General features: G+C 37.3%; 1 protein-coding gene across 1 annotated transcript in view; it reads right to left on the bottom strand.

Moving 5' to 3' along the window:
- Positions 1-25806, bottom strand: part of ACBD6 (acyl-CoA binding domain containing 6) — a 148849-nt gene continuing 123043 nt past the window's right edge. The window contains exons 7-8 of the mRNA XM_012791616.2: positions 18620-18650; positions 1-282 (exon numbers count right to left, since the gene is read on the bottom strand). Coding sequence (XP_012647070.1) covers positions 128-282; positions 18620-18650 — 186 coding nt within the window. The 3' untranslated portion in view covers positions 1-127. The remainder of the gene's footprint in view (positions 283-18619; positions 18651-25806) is intronic.

The following is a 25806-nucleotide window of genomic DNA, read 5'->3' as shown; positions in this document are numbered from 1 at the left end:
TTCCTCAGAACTGATTTTATTAGCCAATGCATACCAAACATGGGTGGTAAAAGAGTATTATTTTTGCAGTTTTCTTTCATAATTGAAGCCCTATACTATTACAGACTGTGGTTTCCCAGTCTTTTGATTAAGCTTTGCCAGCTGTGTGCCGCTGCAGCACCAGGGAAACTGCTTTGCAGCCTGTCACCTCTTCCGGCAGGCAGCCATCCTGGTCTCGGAGAGTAGGGTCAGCGCCAGACTGCAGCAGCAGCTCCACGATATCCAAAAACTCACAGGCAGCGGCTGAAAGGAAAATCAACAAATACAACAAGTTTACCATGAGTCAGAGAAACTACTCCACTTCAGCAGGAAAGGAAAGTGCTGAGCACTAAGGAATGCTGAACAATGAGCAATGGTACCGCGGCTAAAATGGATGATCAGGACTTACAATGAGAACCGTGGCATTACACGGAATTTTTTTCTTTTTTTTTTTTTTGTGATATTACACTGTTCCCCCGGCTAGAGTGCAGTGATGTCATCATAGCTCACTGCAACTCAATCAAATTCCTGGGTTCAAGTGATCCTCTTGCCTCAGCCTCCCAAGTAGCTAGGACTAGAAACATGCACCATGACGCCTGGTTAATTTTTCTATTTTTTTTGTAGAGACAGGTCTCACTCTTTCTTGCTTAGGCTGGCCTCAAATTTCTGGCCTCAAGTGACCCTCCTATCTTGGCCTTCCAAAGTGCTATCATTATAGGTAGGAGCCACTGTACCAGGCCTGGTTTTCAAGTCTTAGGAAAATAAAATTTACCTTCTTGGTTGCCTAGAAATATAAAAATATATATATATTTTAAATTGCAAGGCTTTTGACTTATTCTTTAAGGATAGGATAGAAGGAAAGAATAAAAAACATAGTGTTTAAGTACCTATTTTACTTCAATTATTTCAGAATAATGATAGGTATACAGGCTATGTCAAATTAAAAATATAAATGTCAAAGAAAATATTTTGTTTTCTCTTTGAAGCAAGGGAAGTTAGAAGGTAACTAACTGAACTTTACAATTTGTAAATGAAAAAAAATAAAGCTGGCATAGTAGCCAGATCATCCCTCTACAAGACCTTTTTAAAAAAAATAATAAATAGTACCAGTGGGTGTCACTGATATGTCCCAGGCATAGGAAGGGGTAAGAAGGACCTATGATACCAAGATTATAAAGATAGTGTTGTATTGGCCCAAGATGGACAAACATACCAAAGAGTGAGAACAGAGAACTATCTATTCTTTTGCACATACATGAAAACATGATTTATGGCAAAGCTGGCATCACAGATCAGTGAGGAAACAAAGATCCATTGATTAGATGGTGCTGAGACAACTGGGCTAAAGGCAGAAATGGGCATTTCACACAAGATGAAACATAAATTGCAATACATGTGAAAAGATGAGAAAACACATTAATAATCAGGGAAATGAAAATTAAAACCAAGGGATACCATTTCATACCTATTAGATTGGTGAAAATTAAAAACTTCTACGATGTCAAGCATTGATGAGGTCTGGAGTAAGGGAAGCTCTGTTTAGACTTCTGAGAGTGCACACTGGTGTTACTTTGGACAACGATTTGGCGTTACAGATTAACCTAAACATACAGATACCCTTCACCCCTGCAATTCTATTTCTAGTTACGTATTCTATAGAAACTTCTGCATGTGTTCTCCAGGAGAGATATTTGTAAGACTGCATACAGAAGCACTGTTCACAATAGACCCCAAATGTAAATAACTCAATTAATGCTCATTAACAGTAACATGTGAAAATAAAATATCATTCACTTGTATAATGAAATTTCCTATAACACTGAAAACTGATAAACTATAGCTTCACACAACATGGGTTTATCTCCAAAATATAATGTTGAAGGAACAAAATACAAGTGAGAAGAATACATATGGTATATGAAACTAAACACTATTGTTCAGACATACAAATATGTAATAAAACTATAGAGGAAATCATTAATACAAAATTTGGGATAGTGGCAATCTCTGGGGCGTGCTGGGGAGGGTCACGTGACTGGAGACACGCATGTGGGGCTTCAAAGATACTGGTGATGCCCTATTTCTTAAGCTGGGCACATTTTTTAAAACTATAATTTAAATTCTTCATATACATTTTATATAGGTTTCTATAGTGTGATTATTATATAACAATAAAAAGTTTCTTTAAAAAAAGAGAAAGAAAGGAGATGGAGGTTGATCCCATGGCTATTTTATTGAGCACATATGGTACCAGTCCTGCCAAGAATACAAGTAAGATTCTTGTTCTCGAGAATTTATTATAAATACATAAATGAACAACTCTAACACAAAAGAATAAGTACTATGGCAGAGACACACATATTGCAAAGGCTGGGGGGAAGGAGGAAACTCAGGAATCAGGAAAACCACCACAAATAGGTGGTATGAAAGCTGAGCGTTGAAGGATAGAGCAAAATCCTTGAGAAGGAAGGGTGCTGGTGAATGAGAAAATACTACCATGTTTCCCTGAAAATAAGACCTACCCATAAAATAAGTCCTAGCAGGATTTCTAAGCATTTGCAATGTAAGCCCTATCTGGAAAAGAAGACGTAGTGATAAGCGTGGCTATGCAGCGAATCTGCACAACCCATGCATTTCATCACGGAGCAGTAAAGAAGACAAGCAGCCCTTCTCATCTGCCCCATCCTGACAGCTACTATCCCAGAGGTGACCGGAAAGGTGTGGGCAGCCCCACCAACAAAGTTGGCTCCCCTGTCAGGTCCCGGCCATTCTGTGCGTGCTGCATGCTGAGGCTTTGAGGGGAAAATAACACATCCCCTGAAAATAAGCTCTATGTTGTCTTCTTGAGGAAAAATAAATATAAGACCCTGTCTTATTTTTGGGAAAACATGGTATGAACAGAGGCATGAGAGCACAGAGATGCTGATGGAACTGTCTGCTGGCTCAGGAAAGCTATGTAGAAAGTTGAAAGTGGAGAGACTGGATTGAAGTCAAATTATGTAGGGCCTTGAAAGCCATATAAAGAAGTTTGGGTTTTATCAAGTGATTCAGAGGCATTTATGAGGAGGAGAGTGGCCTAATTTGGGCTCTGTGTTACAATGGTAATTATATAAAGTGTGATTTAGAACGCCTAAAAATTGTGGCAGGTAGACCAATTAGGAGACTGTAGTAGTATTCCTTTAGGGAGCTTGAAATTAGCCAGTGTCTCTGCAGGAATTTAAAGAAGGATATGAATAAGAGAGCCACTGAAATTCAAGCAAATATTTCATAGCAAGGTACTGGATGTGATATAAGGAGTGAGGGAATTAAAAGAATCAAAGATGACACTTATGTTTCCAGTCTGGGAGACCACATACATGCTGGTGACATTACCTCTAAAGTAGGAATCAGAGAAGGAAGAGCAGGTGTTTTTGAAGGGGAACAGAAGCAGAAAATTATGTAGGGGGAGAAATAGCCTTGGTTTGGCACTTAATGAATAAGCGGTACTAGGAGATATCCATGTTGATAAATTCAGCAGGGAGGTGAAATCTGAATCTGAAAAAAAATCCCAAATCATGCCATATATTAGGTTATTAAGTATGGAATATTCAATTTCCTTAAGTACTAAGCTTGGTATCTCTGACATTTCACTTTGACACTTTTTTTTTTATTGTGAAGGTATATCTTCATTCTTTCACATGCATGTTTTGACTGATGATTATCTTTCAAATATTTTAGAGCAATTTTTAAGAAACTATGGATAAGTAAAAAATTTGTGTTATTTTTGAATATGAGTTCCGTTGTGGAACCAATACAGCACAGATAGCTCAAAATATCAACAAAGTGTTTGGGAAGGATGTGGCTAATGAACACATAGTATGTCGATGGTTTCAGAAGTTCCATTCTGGTGATTTTAATCTTGAAAATGAGCCATCTGGGTGACCTAAGACCAATGTGGATAATGATGAGCTGAAAGCTGTAGTAGAAGTGAATCCATCTCAACCCACGCATGAATTAGCAGCAAGGTTTGACATTCCTATTCCAATATTGGACCATTTGAAACAAATGGGCAAGGTAAAGAAACTGGATTGATGGGTTCCACATGAATTACACAAGCATCAGAGAGAAATCTTCTCAAAGCTTATCTTTCTTTGCTGTCACGACATAAAGGCAAACCATTTCTACGCCATATTATTACTTGTGATGAAAGATAGATTCTTTTCTATAACTGCAAGCATTCAGCACAATGGTTGGATAAAGATGAAGTGCCAAAACACAGACCAAAACCAAATATTCACCAAAGAAAGCTAATGGTGTCTGTTTGGTGGTCCAGCGCTGCCTCAGCTTCATGAAACCCAGTCAATTGATTACAGTGGATGTCTACTGCAACCAATTGGATGAAATCATTATGATGCTTGCAATTAAGCAGCCAAGATTGGTCAATAGAGATAGGCCAATCCTCTTGCAAGACAAAATGTTGCAAAAAACAACGCTGCTCAAACTACAGAAGCTGGACTTGGAAACTGTCTATTCACCAGACCTCGCACCAACTGATTCCCACTTATTCCAGGCTTTGGACCACTGCTTGCAAGTAAAGATATTCAATTCTCAACAAGCTGTGGAAAATGCCTTTCACGATTTCATTGCCACTCATGCTCCAGGCTTCTTAACTGCTGGCATAAGCAAGCTACCGTTAAGATGGCAAACCTGTGTCGATAGTTTAGACACATAGTTTGATTAATTGTACCGCTTCTTGTTTGAGACATAATAAACTACATTTTTGGTTCAAAATTGGACATTCCTATTTAATGACCTAACACATTGCTATCTTTGCAAACTTCATTGTCTTATTTTAAGAAATTGCCACAGCCACATCAACCTTCAGCAGCCACCACCCTGATCAGTAAGCAGCTATCAACGCAGAGGTAAGATACCCTCCACGAGCAAAAAAGATTATAACTCAATGAAAGCTCAGATGATCATTAGTATTTTTTAGCAATAAAGTATATTGTTTTCTAACTTAATTCTGTGGTGGTCAGAGAGCAAATTTTGTATGATTTCTGAGAGCAAACTTTGTATGATTGCTATTACTTAACATTTGTTGAATTTTATGGCCCAGAACATGGTCGAGGTTATGAAATATGGTGATTATTCCATGGTACTTGAAATAATGTGTATTCTGTTTATTAGATGGAATGTTCTATAGATGCCAATTAAATCAAGTTGGTTGATAGCATTGTTAAAGTCTTCTACATCCTTGCTGAATTTCTGTCTACCTTTACTGTCAATTACTGATTTATTTGCTTGACAATGGGTTGTTTTTTGCTTGCTTGTGTCTCATAATTGTTGAATGTAGAATATTGTGTGTAAGAAAACAGAAGCTAAATAATACTATTTACACCCAGAAATGAGCATGCCTCTTCTTCTGTCATGCCATTAGTGTGGGTGTTAAGTCAATTCAGTTGGTAGGTGGACTGGGTTTGGGCTTGTTGTTATAGATACATTCAGCATCACAGTCTTCAAATTCCTCTAGTGATGGGCAGCTAACTTATGCTTAGCATGGGGCCTAGAGTGGTAGAAGGTTTATTCTTGCTCTACCTTCAGCTTTCAGCAGTCTTTGCATGTCTGTACTACACAGGGAGTCTCTCTCTATACTCTTGTCCCTCCTCCAACAGACTACTATTGCTTATTACCCAGGGCTAGGTTCATCATAGGGGTGAGATGGAGTTCTTTGTCCTTGGGGCTAGTCTCAGTCTTAGGCACCCTTATTTCTTTTTTTCTTTCTTTTTAAATTAATTTTTGACACATAAAAATTGCCACTGAAGAGGACTCTCTCTTGTCTCAATATCTTTCATGAGCAACCAGTTAATGAAAAAGAACACAAGTGAGGACTCCTCTTAGGTTTGGGGCTCGCAGTTATTCTGAAATATCATGCTTGCTCAAAGAATTTAACTTTAGCTATTTTCTTCTTACCTGCTTGTATGGCGGCTGCCTCTTTGGGTGTTCTGCCAAAGGTGAAACAGTTTGTGTGTCTTGTAGGAGCCTGACACTCTGAAATTCAGTTTACTTGGCTCCCATGCAACCTTTGCTCTCTGATGCGTTCACAAAAGGTTATGATTTTTGTAGATTATCCATCCTTTTCTTTTTTTAGGGTAAGAACAAAGTTCTCTTGCAGTTTTCGACATCTTAAGTGGAAGCAGAACTCCCCTGGAGTTTGGTTTTAAGCGCGTTAGTAGTGATAATTTCTTCTTTTGCTCTCTGTTGGCACTTAGGTAAAGATAAAATAGTTTCTCTGGCTCCCTCGAACATCTTCTCTTCCCAGGTGGGTGCTTCCAGCTTAGAGCTTCCTGGCTATGTGCTGTGAAGTGGGCATGGAGACAGCAGCCAAAACCAGGTTGTGATGGGTTATATACTTGGGATAGCTTTTGTGATCCTTTACATTATTTATCCTGACAACCTTAGGCACCAAACTCTATCTAACCTATAACAACATAAGCTCAGAGGGGTTCCAAGTGAACCAAAGTAGAGGGTAGAAATTTTTCTGAGCTAAAATCAGACCATTTGGGAACTTAATCTCTGTCTTCAGAGGTGTGGGATTTCTTAGAAAGCTACCAGAAGTATAAATGTTAAATTAATATTCGATGAATGAATGAATGGAGAACAGGAGAAAAGACAGAGGCAAGAATTGTTTTTTCCAATCCTGGGGCAACTGCCGACTGGCTGAGATCATAGTTTCAGGTAGGTCCTGAGACTCAAAGCTAGTCTGCATCTTGAGGGATGCCAGAGAGGAAGGTGGGATAGGATTATCTTTACTAAGGTCAGGATTCAAAAGAAAGTGCTTAGGATTATATCTCCTTGAGAATTTAAAATTGCCTGCCAAAATAATTTTAATTAACATTTTAATTTTAAATTTCTTAAGAGTTTTATCATGAATCACTGAATACCAAACTAGATTAAAATGGAAGAGTCTCTTATGGAACAAAGTTAAAGACACATTACCCAGTATCAAGTAGCTGTGAGAAGAGGCTATTTATCCTGTGTGGAACTATATGGTATTTATATTTTGAACAATAATCTTTTTACCTTTATACTATGGCTACCAGTTTCAACTTATTGTGAGAAACACTTCGTTATATTTTAAAATGGGAACTTCTAGCAGTATCAGGAATAAACTTCCCAGTGTATAAATCTGTAATACATGAAAATAAACCATCATGATCTGTCAGATCATACTCAGCTCAAATCTAACCCAACACTTAAGCAAGAAGATCAGGGCTAAGGAGATATTTGCTATGGCTAAAGATATGAAAGATGGCCATCTCAGACAAAGAGGCATTAATTTCATGTATATCGTATGATGAAATGACTGTTCCAGCAGTGAGGTATAATATAATCTTCTGGGTACCAAGCCAGGAATGGAGCTTACAATTTTAAATTCCATATCTAGAAGACTACAGCCAACCAGCTAAGAAAAGGCTACTTGGGGCTCATAACAATTCCCTAACTTGACAGATGTGAATGAAAGTTGAGCTCAAGTCTAACTATAATGTGAGATTTAAATTTGGAACTTCAGGGTTGCAAACAGTACTTCAGAACAAGAAATATGCTATCCATATGAAAGGAGTTTTATTAACAAATGCCTGGGATTTATGCAAAGACAGGCTCGATTGAGAGCATAAACAATGAGGAAATTGTAGAAGAGAGAAAAAAGGAACAGATTAACTTTAAAGGGAAGGAGGCCCTTTAAACCACACAGGTGAATCTTATCCTGACACGGGTACTTGCAGTACTGTTAATAGGCATCAATTATATTTATGTTAGCACAGAGACTACTTTTACATATAGGAGCCCAACAAATAGCTGTTGAAAAAAATATGCTCTGTACCCCCTATTAGATGGTGAGCTACTTGAGTATATGCTTTTTTTGTATTCTCCTCTTCGTCTAGCACAGTGCTGAGTACTTAGTATTTGCTCAAAATTCATTAGTTAATTGATTTCTCTGCCTTTGGCATCTTCAGTGAAGCATAAGTCACAAAGTAGAGTCGTCTTAGGAACGTGCAAGCTGCTCATCCTCTCAAAACAGACAAAGGCAAAGATGAGAAAGGGATGAGAAGGAAAGGGTGCTAACATTTTACCAAATTAATGAGGGGATATATCGGTGCCCACAATGCGTTGGGAAATACAAAAACAGTCATAAGCCCATCTTGGAAAAGCTTGAGCAAGTCTATAGGGATTAGAACAGTTGCTGAATTTATGGTACCCTGGGAACCTCTATTTGTCAAGTGCCATAGAGGCAGCCCTGACACTGGCACAGGTGAAGATGAATTTTCATTCAGAGCAGTGAGCCTTCTGACTCCATTAATCCTCTGGGTTTTGATGATGAATTTCTTTCTTTTTTATTTTATTTATTTTCACACTAATGCCTCCTCCCACTGCCCTGTAACAGTGTGGAGGAACAGAACAGATGGTGCTTTACGTGGAAGACCGAGGGCTCATGAGGATACAAAGCCTGCCCACTCTGAAATCACATGACTGCACGTGCAAGGAAAAGCCTTGATTTCCCCTGGGAGATACAGATGCAATGATATTAGTATTCCCAGTGGAGGAAGAGGAGGGGAAGGCTAACAGGCCATTTATAAGGAAGACCACACTTATATCAATATACTCTTCAGCAAGGACCATGCTTAATCACAAAACAACAGGAGGACCAATATCTGAAGAGTTAAACAAAACAAAACAAAACAGGTAAATATGGGCAAATAAGGGTTTTTAGTATGCTGCCACACAAAGCCCATTTAGAATGAACTACTAAGGACATACAGTAGTAGAATACTGGCCTCTAGTTAACCTGCGATTGGCTCTGACCCAGTTTTAATCGGAAGAAGCCAGGATTTACAACCTGCATAAGGATGGAGTTTGACAACTGCTATAATCAGAAGAGCTGTCAACACAAGGACAGCTGTCAAGCTCAACCATAATTCATAAAAAATAATAGCTAAACCCCAAAGACACCCCCAACACTGTCCACACTCGCTGGATTTAACCATACTTATAGTCTTATAAAAGTTCCAAGAATAGGTTAAGGGTCTTCAAATCAAATCAAATCAACAAATAGCTATTGAATGCCTACTAAATTAAAAGGGTTAAATAATATCAGTGACTAAATGAATATACCCAGCAGATTCCTGGGCATATAATAGGTGCTTAATAAATGGTAATTATTACATACAAGACTCTGTTTTGACCACCTTAAAAACTGGCAGAACTCCAGTGGCATACTAATAAAATCTAAATTAAAAATAAATCACTCCTATAAGTGATTATTAATTAAACTTAAAGTATTAATTTTTATAAAATATTCCTGAGCTGTCAGAATATTTTAGTTTTATATATTTGTAATGCCAGAAATTCCAACAATATTATTTTATTATTCAATTATATTGGTTATAACATACATGATATTTGTTTTGTTCTTTCCACAATGATTAATACAACCTGCGAAACAGAAAAGGTTGTTTTACTAGATCAGTTTTTGGCAAGATTCTTGAATCAGGAATAATTTTTATTAACGTCTAAACTCTCAGTGAGCAGAAATAAGAATATAAAAGCATGTAGATGAATAGATATATGTGTTTACTCACAAGTACAGTCTTGAAAATTAGACTTGACTCACCAATGTGACCAATAATAAAGGATTTTCCTTAATTTTATTTCTATAAAAGATCGTTTTCCATAGAATAATATCTGCTTTAAAAGGCTACCAGGAATATAATTATTTGTAAAATTATGAAAAGACTAGATATGCAATCAGAAGACCTGCATAAGTGTCTTAGCTCTGCTATCTACGACTGTATTACTCTGTCAAGGCTATATCACCTCTCTGGACTTTTTCTTTTTTATTTATTCTTTGGACATCAGTTTTTCATCTGGGAGAAAGCAACATCTAGCTCAGACAGTTGCTGGAAAGATTAAATGAGATTTTACTAATCTAAATAGAGTCAGTAACACTACCACCATACATCTGTCTAGGTTTGGGCTTTTTGTGTGTAAACTTTATATTAGAGTAAAAAATACATACAGAAGAATACCAAAATCATACACAGTTGGCCACTGAACAATGCAGGAATTAGGGGCACCAACCCCACATGAAGCAGAAAATCTGCATATAACTTTTGACTCCCCCCAAACTTAACTATTAACAGCCTGTGGTTGATTTCAAGCCTTCCTGATAACATAAACAGTTGATTAACACATATTTTGTATATGTATTTCATACTGTATTGTTATAATAAAGTAAGCTAGAGAAAATAAAATGTTAAGAAAATCATAAAGAAGAGAAAATACATTTATAGTACTGTACTGTATTTATCGATACTGTAAGTTTATTATATCTGTTTATAAGATGAATCGTCTGTCTGAAATGGCGGACGACTACAGCTGCAGACCTCAATCTATGGTACATATCAAGCAATTCAACTTTTTCTTATAATGTCATGACTTTTCTCTGCTTCCTGGGAGTACTTCCAGCATCACTAGTGGCACTTCATATGGGTCCCATGGTGTTATTCAAGGTTTATGGTATTGCACTAAACACGATGAAAAATATAAGAGAACCGCAAGAGATCACTTTTTACTGCAGTACTCAATTTACCAGAAAGAGGAGCTGTTCACACAGAGATGATTAGCATCATATGGTATTTTAGGCAGATACTCTCAATCAACACTTGAGCTCACTGCAATAGCAACAGGAGGTGACTATGAAATTATTATAGTAGTATAGTATGTATTATTATACTATTGTTAATTTTAGGCAGTTCTGAATTAATACTGCATTTTAATGTTTACATTTGTCTTACTTGTAACTGGTGTAATGTACAGTTTGTGTGTAAGTTTTGATAAATTTTAACTTTTTTTTTTTTTTTTTTTTTTTTTGAGACAGAGTCTCGCTTGTTGCCCAGGCTAGAGTGAGTGCCGTGACGTCAGCCTAGCTCACAGCAACCTCAATCTCCTGGGCTCAAGCAATCCTTCTGCCTCAGCCTCCCAAGTAGCTGGGACTACAGGCATGCACCACCATGCCCGGCTAATTTTATATATATATATATAGGCCAATTAATTTCTTTCTATTTATAGTAGAGACGGGGTCTCGCTCTTGCTCAGGCTGGTTTCGAACTCCTGACCTTGAGCAATCCGCCCGCCTCGGCCTCCCACAGAGCTAGGATTACAGGCATGAGCCACTGCGCCCGGCCAATAAATTTTGACTTTTTATAACAGATTTGTGTATATTTTGTGATAGTAAATGATAAATTAGTATAAACAGTTGAGGTTTTTCAAATTCTCACAAATCTCCAAAAAAAAGTTTCTAATATTTGTGGAAAAAATCTGCATATAAGTGGATCTATGCAGTTCAATGCCTGTGTTGTTCTAAGGGTCAACTGTATATAAATTTTCTTAAGATGATGCTGGGCATGGTGTCTCATGCCTACAATCCTAGCACTTTGGGAGGCTGAGGTGGGAGGATAGCTTGAGACCAGCCTGGGCAACATGGCAAGACCCTGCCTCTACAAAAATAAAAAAATTAGTTGGTATAGTGGTGCATGCCTGTAGTCCCATCTATTCAGAAGGCTATGCCAGGAGGATCACTTGAGCCCAGGAGTTAGAGGTTGCAGTGAGCTATGATCAAGACACTGCACTCTATCCCAGGCAACAGAGCTAGACTCTGCCTGCCCCCCCAAAAATTTCTTAAGATGAACCTATCCATGTAACTAACACATAGCTCAAGAATCATGAGAATCAGATCATTATTAGAATCTCAGAAGCACCTCTGCCCTCTTAACCCATTCCAGTTGTTATCTGCCTATTTCTAAGGTAATCATTATTTTGTCTGCTAATGCTAGAGCTAAGTTTCTCTTATTTTGGACCTTTATATAAATGGGAAGCATACTGTATGTATTCTATTGTGCCTGGCATCTTGAGCTGAACAGTATGTGTGAGATTCATCCAGTGGTTGTATGTAGTTGTAGTTCATTTTCTCATTATTGTATAGTATTCCATTATATGAATATCTTGGATTATTCCTAATCAGATCTCATAATTCTTGACTCTGAGGATTCCAGTGTTTAATCAATTCTAGGAATTATCAGTACATATATCTTATCAGTAAATATATCTTCAAATATTGATTCTCCCCAATCTTTCCTTCTGGAACTCCTATTTAAAATGTTGAACTTTCTCATTCTATTTTTAAAGTTTTACATTTTCCATTTCTTTATCTTTCTGTGCTGCCATTTTGGTAATTTCTTTTTTTTTTTTTTTTTTTTTTGAGACAGAGTCTCACTTTGTTGTCCAGGCTAGAGTGAGTGCCGTGGCGTCAGCCTAGCTCACAGCAACCTCAAACTCCTGGGCTCAGGCAATCCTTCTGCCTCAGCCTCCCGGGTAGCTGGGACTACAGGCATGCGCCACCATGCCCGGCTAATTTTTTTTTTTATATATATATCAGTTGGCCAATTAATTTCTTTCTATTTATAGTAGAGACGGGGTCTCGCTCTTGCTCAGGCTGGTTTTGAACTCCTGGCCTTGAGCAATCCGCCCGCCTCGGCCTCCCAAGAGCTAGGATTACAGGCGTGAGCCACAGCGCCCGGCCTGGTAATTTCTTTAGAATTATCTTTCAGTTTGCCAATTTTTTCTTTACTTGTGCTAATCCTGCACTTTAACCTATCCATTGTAAAATATCTATATTTTCTCATTTATTGAAGTTATATTTGGTTCTCTTTCAAATATGCCTGTTCTTTTTGGGGGTATCTTGTTCTTGTGTTTTTGATTCCTTGATTTAATACAGATTTTTTTCTGATCAGTTTTATCCACTAGTTTTACTCAAAACTGTGGTTTACTATGTCTGCTGACATTCACTCAAGTGTATTTTGGATTGTGAGATTATTCTCAGTAAAGCTGCATTCTGAAGGAATTCTATGCTATTGAGGTTGAAGCTGTATCCCTGAAGAAAGATTTAGCATTGACTTCTGCCAGGTCCCTCAGGTGGTAAACCAGCCCAAGTATATTTATTATGTTGATTTTGTGACTTCAAGATTCCTGAAAGAATCAGAGTATAAATTTGAACCCCACACTTGTGTGAGATGGGGCTTTTGTTCCCATTCAGATACTGGTCTAGGGCAGATAAGCTTCTTTGCTTTTCTTATATTGGAGGGCCAAGTTTTTATAATCTAATCTTTTGTTGGTGTTATTATTTTTTAAAATTGAGGGCATAGCCTTTTGAAGATCCTGGCTCATGTGCAGGATCTCAGTATCAACTCCTTATCACTTTTGGCTTAAGAGGCCCATTTCGGCCGGGCGCTGTGGCTCACGCCTGTAATCCTAGCTCTTGGGAGGCCGAGGCGGGCGGATTGCTCAAGGTCAGGGGTTCAAAACCAGCCTGAGCAAGAGCGAGACCCCGTCTCTACTATAAATAGAAAGAAATTAATTGGCCAACTGATATATATATAAAAAATTAGCCGGGCATGGTGACGCATGCCTGTAGTCCCAGCTACTCGGGAGGCTGAGGCAGGAGGATCGCTTGAGCCCAGGAGTTTGAGGTTGCTGTGAGCTAGGCTGACGCCACGGCACTCACTCTAGCCTGGACAACAAAGTGAGACTCTGTCTCAAAAAAAAAAAAAAAAAAGAGGCCCATTTCCAGGCAGTGTTGGCACTGAAACCCAAGCCCAGAGTTTTCCCAGATATAATGTTTGCCCACACACTTCTGTGATTATTGGGTCTTTCATTACTGAGTGGGAAGTGAAGGAATCTGAGGACATCTCTTACCTTAAAAAGAATGGTATATTTTATCCAGCAAATAGTAGATACTTAATAAATATTTGTTGAATGAATGAAATATAATTAAGAAGATAAATCCTATTCATAGTACTAATGGAGCCTATGATATCCAGATTTAAAATAATTTTAATGTTGAACAGGCAATATATGCATATGTTTCCAAATACAGAAGTTATAACAGGGTTTACCAAAAAGTTTTTATCTTATTCTTGTATTCTAGCCTCACAGCTCCTCTTCCCCTAGGAAACCAACATTATTAGCTTTTTATGTATCTTTCTAGAGATATCTTATGCATTTACTACCAGCAAACATGTATAGACAGCACTCTACATGCAGTGTTCTACACGTTAATCTTTTTTTTCAACAATATATCTCAGAGATTTTTTGTATTGATACATAAAGAAAATAGGGCTTCTTTTGAAGCCAGTCAGAAAGGCCTTTTGAAAATCCCTACCCTGTTACTGTCTATAAATGCATTTTAGAACTCCTGACCTTGAGCAATCCGCCCGCCTTGGCCTCCCAGAGTGCTAGGATTACAGGCGTGAGCCACCGCGCCCGGCCTTATAAATGCATTTTAAATATATCAAACTTAAACGGACACATTCCCACATCCATATAGGCATTCATCCCTAGTGGTTAACTAGGGATGACAGAGTGACTCATCTAAATTCTCAAGGGCACAGTCTGGTTTAGTTGTTACTGCAGTTTCTGGAAGGGAGAAATAAAAGGAAGACACAGCCCATGCTCCAGAGAAGGCAATGAAAAACATTGACTGAGAGACGAAAGAAAGAATGAGGGTATGGAAATAAGAGCTGATTCAGCAGAGCATGTGGATATACTGGCAGGGGTTGTCTTTGTAAGCAGAGCAGTGAACTCTAGACCTTATGTGAAATATTTTAGAGTAAAAGAAAGCTGGCCTTTTCAGGAAAAAGGCGTAGCCCTGAATTTTGTGAAGTCCTTACTACCACTGTGAAAAGCTTATTCTTGCTCTTTCCTGACTCTCTGTGGTTGTTTTACTCATGCCTGATTATCCCAGATTGCCATCACAGCTGTGGGGTAGCTGAGAAAAGGTTTTTCTGGGTTGAAAATTAGGGTTTAGAACAGACAGCTCTTAGTAATATTAGAAGAGTCATGACAGAAATATCAAACACATGTTTGAGGAATAAGTGATATGAATGCTGTGGAAGGAGGCCTGGGAAAACATTCATTTCTTACCTTTCCTAGTAAACTTAGAAGCATGGGCTTGAATTTCTGGTTCTCTCAGGCAAATTTATTAAGGTCTTTGAGTTTTGATTTCCCCATTTATGAAACGGAGAAAACAATAACTACTATATAGAGGGTTGTTTATAGACAGAAGCCTACAAATTACCTGTATACTGTATTGTATATGCACATTTCTTTTTCTTTTTCTTTTTTTGAGACAGAGTCTCGCTTTATTGCCTAGGCTAGAGTGAGTGGTGTGGCGTCAGCCTAGCTCACAGCAACCTTAAACTCCTGGGCTCAGGTGATCCTTCTGCCTCAGCCTCCTGAGTAGCTGGGACTATAGGCATGCACCACCATGCCCGGCTAATTTTTTCTATATATATAATAGTTGGCCAATTAATTTCTTTCTATTTATAGTAGAGACGGGGTCTCGCTCCTGACCTCGAGCAATCCGCCCACCTCGGGTCCCAGAGTGCGAGTGCTAGGATTACAGGCGTGAGCCACCGTGCCCGGCCACATACGCACATTTCTAATGGTTCTTTTAAAGACATACCTCAGTATTCTTGGTGCACCACAACCAAGGTAGAGCCTTTGTTTCATGAGGGGCAGCTGGGCACAATAAGGAAGCCCTCGTCTCTTGACTGCATTTGCCCAGGGCAGCCTCAGCAAAAGACAGCTGGAGGCAGGATGAGAAATGTTTGTCCTGCTCCTCCCAGGAAGAAAGCCCTCTGGCTAGGAGCTACTAAGAGAGGGAACCCTATGTTTTTCTAGAGAAGTGTCTCCACAGCACTGAGCTGGGAGGGGGAGAGGAGGGAGTGATCTTGGTTCAAATATCACAAACTCTTGCCTTCTTACCAAATTTTTATAGATTTTCTTGAATAGATATTTTTTCATTTGCTGTTTGTCCTTAGTACAATTTCCAGAAGGTTTAAATGTTTGTATTTTTGTTTTGTTAGAGCAGGATATTGCTCTGTTGCCCAAGCTGTAGTGCAGTGGCATGATCAGAGCTTACTCTAACCTCAAACTTTTGGGCTCAAGCAATCCTCCTGCCTCAGCCTCCCAAATAGCTGGGACTACAGGTGCATGACACCATGCCCGGCTAATTTTTTAAAAAATTTTTATAGAGATGGGGGGGTCTCACTATATTGCCCAGGCTGGTCTCAAACTCCTGGTCTCACGCAATTCTCCTGCCTTGGGCTCCCAAAGTGCTGGGTTTACAGGCATGAGCCACTGTACTCAGCCCAAATGTCAGTATTTTTAAAAATATTTTTCACCAGTTTCACAGAGGAGCAGGTCAGTGTAGCTTCTTACACTGTTATGTTGGAAATCAGTCTCTGCCTTCATTATTATAGCTTTAAGATAACATCTTAATATTTGGAAGAATAAGTCTCTTGTTTTTCTTCAAATTGCCTTAGGTATTCTTGGCTCTTGTTTCTTCCATATGAATTTTAGGACAAGCTTATTAAATTCCATAAAATATCTGCTGGGATTCTTATAAAAATTGTCTGAATTTGTAGTTTGGCTTGAGAAGAAATGATCCTTATAGTATCTATCGAGTCTTCCCATTTAGGAACATGGACTATTTCTCCTTCTATTTATGTCTTTAATAAATGTCTTTTAAAAAATAATAATTTTTATCTATAAAAATTTTACATATCTTTTGTTAGATCGAGTCCTAGGATTTAGTTGCTATTGTAAAATAATATTTTAAAAAATTTTTAGATTTTCTATCTTTTTATACTAATGTTTAGAATGAAATTTTAAAAACTGATGCATTTAGCATCCTTGCTAAATTGCATTATTAGATTTAACAATGTGACTTGTAGAGCCTCTTGGATTTCTATGTAGCTAATTATATTGTTTGAGAATGATGACGGTTTTGCTTCTTTTTATCCATCTCATGCATCTTTTCTTTCTTTCTTTTCTTTTCTTTTTTTTTTTTTTGGTGTAGTCTAGAATTCCAATACAATATTAAAGAGAAATATTATGGTACACATCCTTTTCTTGTTTCTGATTTTTAAAGAAATGCTTCAAATGTTCCATGTTTAATAATAATGTCTGCTATGGGTTTTCAACATACAATTTAATCAGACCATAGAAGTTTCCTTCCATTGCTAGTTTAGGAGCTTTCATCATAAAAAAATTATCTAATATTTACTGAGTACATACTAGGTGTCTGACATTGTTCTAAGCACTTTACATGGATTAACTCACATTCTCATAACAAATATCTGAGGGTATTATTCCTATTTTATCATGAGTAAACTGGGATACAATGCATTAAATAATTTGCCCAAGGCTAGTAGTAGAACTAGAATTCTAGAACCAAAAGTCTGGCTTAAGAGCACAAAATCTTAAACATTTATCTATACTGCTTCTTAAAATGAATGTTGAACATTCTCAAATGTTTTCTCTGCATTTGATTCAATCATATGGTTTTTCACCTAATTTGCTAATGTGAAAAATTACATTAACAAATTTTTTAATGGTAAATCATCCTTGAATTCTTAGGGTAAACCCAACTTGGTCATGACATATGTTTCTTTTAAAAATATTGACAGATTTTATTTGCTTATATTTTATTCAGGATTTTTGCATCTATGTTCAAAAGTGAAATTGACTCACAATTTCCTTTTTCCTGCTGGTTTTGGTACCCAGGTCATACTAGCTAAACTCATAAGTGATTTGGGGCAGGCATTTGGTGACAGACATTTCAATCTTCACTATTAGGCTAATATATATAGATAGCATAATATCTAATCCAGTAGTTTAGACTCCTAGATAACCGAGCAAGGTTCCTGATATCTAAGAAAATGCTAAGCAGTGGAGAAAGTGTCCAGGGACATCTGAGCCACTTGTTACTCAATGGCAGTCTAGGACTGCCAAACTGGCAAAACAGCCAAATGTATTCCCTCCCAAAATGTCTGAATGTGGTTGATCCATAATCTGGTTTAAATATTGATGGGTGTATTTTATTCAACCATATTCACACCTAAACAGAATATTTTAATTTTATTTACTAGTAAAGTTTATAAAATACTTTAATATCTTTTCTCTCATTGAATTTACCAAGTAGCTTTCTAAGAGCCATATTATTATTTCCATTTTGGGAATTATTTTTTCCTCATCTTACAGATTACTTAAGTAAAGATTACTTAACTAAGCTAATAAGTTAGCAGGGGAAATGAGTTTAAAAATCAAGTTTATTTCCTTTACTTCAATTATGTCAAGAAAGTATTTTTTATAGGAGAGACGTTAGATTCCATAGTGACAATGATTAGCCTCTCACTTGTCACTGACAGTACCAAGAATGAAATAATGAATTTTCAAAGGCGGGTTGGAGGAGGTTACATTTCTGTTGATAGAATAGAAATATTTAATTTACTATGAATGTGACTCTAAGAATTTTAATATATCTCTAACTTTCTAGGTTATTAATCTTATTTTGTAAACCAAAATATTTATGCAAATGTTATTGTGTCTCTGCTAGCTGCCAGGTACTTTTCTAAGCACCATATAGGGATGAACAAAGTTGAGATAAGCTAACAGACAAAAATGTTCAAACATTATATTTAATAATTTAGAAACATCTTACCATAATGTAGAGCTGTTTGACCTTCATTGTCCTATAAAAGAAAATAAAACAATCATTTTAGAAGTCTAAGTAATTGCAAAAGTATGAAAGTACATAAACAATAACAAATATATCTGACATACCAAAGGGCCATAGGTTTATCAGACACAGGAAAAGAAGAAATTAGTTCTTTGAGCCTCACAGTAACTTTTGACCAACCATCTTGAAGAATGGAAGAATGATAACTTGTATGTTGTAGCAGCTGCAGTAGAGGATAACCAGATATCTACAGATAATAAACCAAAGGGAATCCCTTAAAATGTGGCAGTTTGGTTACCCAATTAATAGCAGAAAAGTTGACACTGTGTATCATTTGTTTTGGTTAATATTGGAATGGTTTTTTCCTAAGCTTGTCCCCAAATCTATCTGGCAAGTCTGTAATTCATAGAAAGAGTGGGTAGCTTTTTAATCTCCTTTCAAAAACTCACAAATTCCAGGCTAATAATATTAGGTTTCCTAACCAGATCAAATGGCATAAAGAAATGTGATTTCCAGAAGTTGCTAAGAAAGCCAAGGCTTCCCATAGATTATTCAGGAAACTCCAACATTTCAGTTAATTTTTTCTTTTAAAACCCAAGATATTGTAACTATATATACTAATTATAGTAGAGTACTTTTTTTTTTTTTTTTAGCAATGTTACCTCTTAAATTGGGAGCAGCTGATCATGTTATGTGGGTAACAAATCAGAAAAAGGACACAGGTGAAAAGTAGAACTTAGTAATTAATTTGATAAGCACTTTGCACTATGCATGACCATTATTATGCACCTGGTAATTAAGAATAAATGCCAAACTATGATTATGAATAACTTGAAGAGGGTAATATTATGATAAACCTAACTATTCTTGGGTACCCCAAATCTGCCTTTCCTACTTCCTGAAAGTTGAATTTAGGGGTGGGAGTTGGCTCCAGAACTTTTTGGTCATGGGTCTTCCTATTTAATCACCTAGGAAGAAAAGCAAGAAGCTGCCACAGGGAACTTATTTTCTGATTCAGACAGGTAGTAAGAAAAATCCATGGCAGGGAGATGACCTTGAAGCAATGTAGCTTGTTTTCCTACTAGGGTATGAAAGTTCTGATTGGACTTGGAGGTGAGGTGTGTCTGGATGGGTGAGAAGAGATAAGAAAGAAGTAAATTTGGAGGTGGTGCTAGATTTGGCTGAGGTGCAACAGTATGTCCAATAAGCATCACAAGGCTAATAAACTCTAAGGAAAGTAAAAGCACCAAAAAGTCAAGAAGCACAAGAGATCATTTTTGCCCACATCTTTCTTGTCTTTTTAGATACAGCCCCTACCTTGCTACTCTTTGACTTATCCTTCCCTTGAAATCAAGGACAGTTAGGGGAAGAGAGCTGAGGCAGCTATAGTGAACAAGATCTGAGTGATTCTCATGCAGAGCAGCATGACAATGTGAAGTTGTGCTCCAGAGTATTTTGTCTTGCTTGGCTATAGTTAAGGACAAGTTAGAACAGTACTAACCATTATGGCTTAGGACTTACATCTCCTTTGCCAGCTTCCAATGTTAATAGGTATGTATGTGTATATACATACAACATGCACACACTGGATACATTTATATAGTCATATTTATAGTTTAAATGTGAATGTCCAGCAATAAAAATCAACTTCAGCAAAAGCACTTAATCTACTGCAATTTCAGGACTATACTTATGCATCCATCATGCAAGGTTACATTTTCCACAATTATCCATCTTTAGGAAGTATAATTATCTTGGTATTTGTACATAACTTTCATGTTTAATCACTGTGTTCATATATACTCAAAGTTCAGTTCCTTTTGATTTCTAATTCTTTATCTTCACTAGGGAGGCAGAAGAAAGAATTAATTACTTTTAATCACTTTTACCAATGAATACTAAATCTGTATCTCCAGCCCAATTTCTGATTAATTAATTAAAAGTAGTTACTGAGTTCCTATTATGTCCTAGTCACTCTTCTAGGCACTAGAAACACAGAGATGAATAAAACAGAGCAAGTCCCTGGTGTTATAAATCTTATATTCTAGTGGTTGGGGAAGCAATAAGCAAATAAATATATTTAATAATAGACAGTAATGAGTATTTTGGAAAAAAATAAAGCAGAGTAAGAGACTAGAGTGATGGGGATGCTATTTCAGAAAGACAGGACAGGAAAGGACTCTATGAGAAGGTATGTTTACACAGAAAATTGCGGAAGACACTAAGATGGCCAGGTAACCCCACTGAACAAATCATACACACATCATCTTCCTTGTCTGAAAGTAAGCATGTTACTCAAGCCATGCCAACTAAAGATTTCTCTCAGAATTTTTCAAAATGGAGCTAAGGGATAGAAGTGTGTGCACAAAAAAGGTTCTTTCCTCTCTGATCAAAAGTAAGGGTGTAGTGAAATAAGCTAGACACACAAAAGGACAAGTACTGTATGATTCCACTTGTATGAGATAACAAGAGTAGTCAAATCCACAGAGATAGAAAGTAGAACAGTGGGTACCAGGGGCTGGGGGAGGGAAGTATGGGGAGTTAGTATTTAATGGGCACAAAGTTTCAGTTTGGGATGGTGAAAAACTTCTGGAGATGGATGGTAAGGATAATTGCTCAGCAATGTAAATATATTTAATGCCACTGAACTGTACATTTAAAAATGGTTAAAATGGCAACTTTCATGTATATTTTACCAAAATATAAAAGAGAGAAAAAGAAAAAGGGTATGAGCCAAAAATGGCAAATGGCAATGTTCTCCACTTCCTGAAGAAAATCGGTCTGCAATAGAGAGAATAAAGTATTCAAAAAGAAAAAAGTAGTGGTCAGAGATGGGGAGAGAATTAGGGTCTCAGATTTTTGTCATTTCAACTATATATCTGCCTTTCTTTGTTAGGCAAGCCAACAACAAAAAAATATTCCCGGCCGGGCGCTGTGGCTCACGCCTGTAATCCTAGCTCTTGGGAGGCCGAGGCGGGCGGATTGCTCAAGGTCAGGAGTTCAAAACCAGCCTGAGCGAGACCCCGTCTCTACTATAAATAGAAAGGAATTAATTGGCCAACTGATATATATATAAAAAATTAGCCGGGCATGGTGGCGCATGCCTGTAGTCCCAGCTACCCGGGAGGCTGAGGCAGAAGGATCACTCGAGCCCAGGAGATTGAGGTTGCTGTGAGCTAGGCTGACGCCACGGCACTCACTCTAGCCCGGGCAACAAAGTGAGACTCTGTCTCAAAAAAAAAAAAAAAAAAAAAAAAAAAAAATATTCCCTAGACAAACATGATCTTTTTGTCACTTCCAAACAAGAGTCCTAATAAAGAATGTGAGACACTTTATGAACCAAGCCTTGCTCATATCTTTCCCAATTCCTTCCCCTCCCAATTTTGTGACTGCCAGTTCCCAATAAGAATGCCTATCTGGATTCCCACAGCTGTCAGTGCTCTTTACTCCACTGGAAAACTATCCCCCAACATTTTAAAGGTAATGCCTTGCTCTTTTCTCATGTTTTAATATTCCTCTTTGATATATGTGAACATTTTAAATAGACTTATTTTATAGTCCCTATATTTCTTTTGAGTTTAGGAAGGGGATGTTTGTTGCGCTGGCTGACATTTACTTACTATAGATTGCTTCCTGCGTACTTTTCAAGTTTGGACTATCCGTTCATTTTATTTTATTTATTTAATTTTTAAAATATTTTTATAAAAATTATTTTAACATTTAAATTTTTTTTTTTTTTAGTGGTGACCATGATATGATCCAGGAACAGTTCATTTTAAATTGGGTTTTATCTGTGAAAAATTCTGTGCTGTGCTCTCTGGATTGAGGGTCTGTCCCTCCACAATGGTTTTGCTTTTGTTTCTGCCAAGCACCCCAGAGATATTATCAGCTTGGGATCCCCTAAAATGAATGCATTTAAAATACCAAAGAATAAAATAAATTTCAATGAAATAATCCTTCCAGATTGACTGGCACAATTAGAACATTAGTAAGCCATAAGGGCTAAACTGACGGCTACTATACTCATGATTCAGTTCTAACTTCCCCTGCCTGACTGGTGCCACTACTGCACCAGGCTGGTTGGAGAGAGTTTATAGGGGTTGAGTAGGCCAGTCTGTTATCAGCTTTTGACAACAGTGGACTGTATTTCTGTTTAAAGTGGAATTTTTGAGTAGCTACACAGCTCAACAGTATTTTTTAATTCTGTCTGCCTAACAGCCTATCATGTCAAAGAAGACCAAGAGAAGGCTGAAGAAAGAAAACAAATATTTTAATGAGGATTGGGAATTGCAATATTGTCTTATTTCTACTAAAGATAAGATGATCTGCTTGCTTTGTGATACTGCAATATCAACATTAAAGAAATTCAATGCTTGTCAGCATTATAAGACAGGACCACAAATATTTTAAATAAGAGGGGGAGGTGTGAAAGGTGGTATTGCAGAAATTAAAAGATGAAAAGCAAAAGCAAAGACAACTCTTTCAAACAGCAATAAGACCTGGAAATAATGCCACTGAAGCAACATATAAAGTAGCTTATATATTTGAGATAAAAGGAAAGCAATTCAATGATGGAGAAATTGTTAAAGAATGCATTGTCTAAGTTGTAGGATCTAAGGACTCTGATAATGTTTCAAAGTATAAACAACTGCCTTTTTCAAGGACAACCATAACTGATGGCAGCATGAATTAGACTTCAACTTAACAGAACAACTTCATGCAATACTTCAAAAGGAAAACTATATTTTATTCAGTTGTTTTGGATGAATCAACTGATACTACTGATTTGGTGCAGGTTTTATAATTCATTTGGGTCATAACAGAAGATTTTCTTTGCTGTGAAGATTTACTTGCTTTGGGCACTCTTGCAAACAGTACATGGGGAACACATATCTTCAACAGCTTTTAAGATAAATGTTGTGAAGTTGGACTGAATTTGGTAAATTTAGTGAGTGTATGTATAGACAGTGCACCTTCCATGACAGGAAAACATGAAGGGTTTATTGCTGTCTTCTCTTTGGGAGAGAGATATAGCTCAGGTATGAGATCTATCTTAGTGGATGTATGGTTGGCTTTGGCCTAGAAGCCCTGCTGCTTTACTAGTGCTATTATTTCTTGTAACTGTAGCTTCTAGGGTCACACAAGGGATATATGAATTACATGTAACTCAGGACGTTCCCAAGTGCAGTGTCCCCATCAGGTATTTATCATTTTTCTACAGTTCCTTCCAGTCCAGATTAATTTACCAATCAAGTGGTCATTTTTTATCATAAATAATGTTACTTAGTAATATAATTAACATCCTTAACTTCAAGATGTTACCAGGGAACTTAGCCATTTTTACCTAAGGTCAGATTTTCTTTCAGCAGGGGAAAGTGTATTCAATTTTATAGTATATTATTAAACTTACATAGAATTTCCATATAGAAGTAAATACTTTTGGGATACCATAGGATTTTGCCAACTCTTACTGTCTGTTTCACTTTGACTTAAGAATTTTGGCTGCTTGTGCCTATAATCCCAGTTTTTTGGGAGGCTGAGGCTGGAGGACCACTTGAGGCCAGGAGTTCAAGACTAGCCTGAGTTCTTCCCAGGTTTTGAATTAAAAAAAAAAAAAAAAAAAGACCAGCCAGAGCAACATAGTGAGATCCCATCTCTACAAAATATAAATAAAACTAGCCAGGCATGGTGGCGTGCACCTATAGTTCCAGGAACTCTGGAGGCTGAAGTAGGAGGATCACTTGAGCCCAGGAGTTCAAAGCTGCAGTGAGCTATGATTGCGCCACTGCACTCCAGCCTAGGCGACAGAGTGTGAACTGTCCTCTTGCCAAAAAAAAAAAAATTTAAAAATAAACAAATAAATAAATAAATTTCTCCCATAGCACATGTTCCTTGTTCCTTTCTTGATTTTTATATTTCAGTGAATTGTGCCATATTATTTTACTACACTGATTGTTTAAATCAGGGGGATCTGATAGAATGATACTGAAACAATACTAATAATGCTATAGCATATCTGAAAGAATAGAAGCAAGCAGATACTTAAGGAGATAGGGGCCTCGCCATTCCACTTCTGGAAATTTATCCCCCAAGAAAACTGGTCCCATTCTCAAGTCTTCACATTAATAGGTTTGGCTCTACTGCTTACTTAGCTGCTCAAGGATGAATGTGAGCTCCATCCTCGACTTCTCTTTTCCTCATCCTCTATATCTAATCCATAAGCAACTCTTCCAAAATACATGTTTAAATACCCATTACTCTTTATGCTTATTGTTATCACCTGTTATGAGTTGAATGAATTGTATCCCTCAAAAAGATATGTTAAAGTTCTAACTCCCAGTACATCAGAATGGGACTTTATATGGAAATAGATCTAGAGTGATGCACCCACAAACCAAGGAATGCCAAGAATTGCTAGCAAAGGCCAGAAGCTAGAAGAGGCAAAGAAGGATTCCCCCTTAAAGGTTTCAGAGGGAGAATGGCCCTGCCAACAGTAAGTTTCTGTGGTTTTAAGCCACTTAGTGGCACTTTGTTATAGGAATCCTAGGAAATAATACCCCACATCAGTACTAACCTCCATCATCTCCTACCTGGACGAATGCAGTAACTTCATGTTTGTTCCTCTCCCCTTCCTGCTGCTGACCCACCCCAATCCATTCTTCAGATAGCAGTTAAGGCGAACTTTTCAAAAGTTAAGGCAGGTCATGTCACGATCTTGCTTTAAAACCCTTCAATGGTTTCCCATTGCTCTTAGAATAAAGTTCAAAATGCTTATCATGGCCTAGAACAGCTGTTCTTAAACTTTTTGGTCTTAAGGCCCCTTTACAGTTACTCTTCAAAATAACAGATGATCTCAAAGAACTTTGGTTTATGTGGTTTAAATCTATCAATATTTACCATGTTAGAAATTAAAGCCCAAAAATTTAAAAACCATTACATGTTTCTATAAGGAACATCATTTTTAAAATGAAAATAAATATATTTTCCAATAGAAAAAAAAGTGAGAAGAATGGCATTGTTTTACATTTCTGTAAATTTCCTTAATGTCTGGCTAAATGGAAAAGTAACTGGATATTCATACCTAGTTGTGCATTAAATCTGTTGTGATATCACATGTGATATGGGCTTTGGAATATGCTGCAGCACGCTCATGAGTAAGCATGAAAAAA

The sequence above is a fragment of the Microcebus murinus genome, chromosome 23, assembly GCF_040939455.1.
Source record: "Microcebus murinus isolate Inina chromosome 23, M.murinus_Inina_mat1.0, whole genome shotgun sequence".
Lineage (NCBI taxonomy): Eukaryota > Metazoa > Chordata > Mammalia > Primates > Cheirogaleidae > Microcebus > Microcebus murinus.
This window is presented reverse-complemented; position numbering and strand designations above follow the sequence as displayed.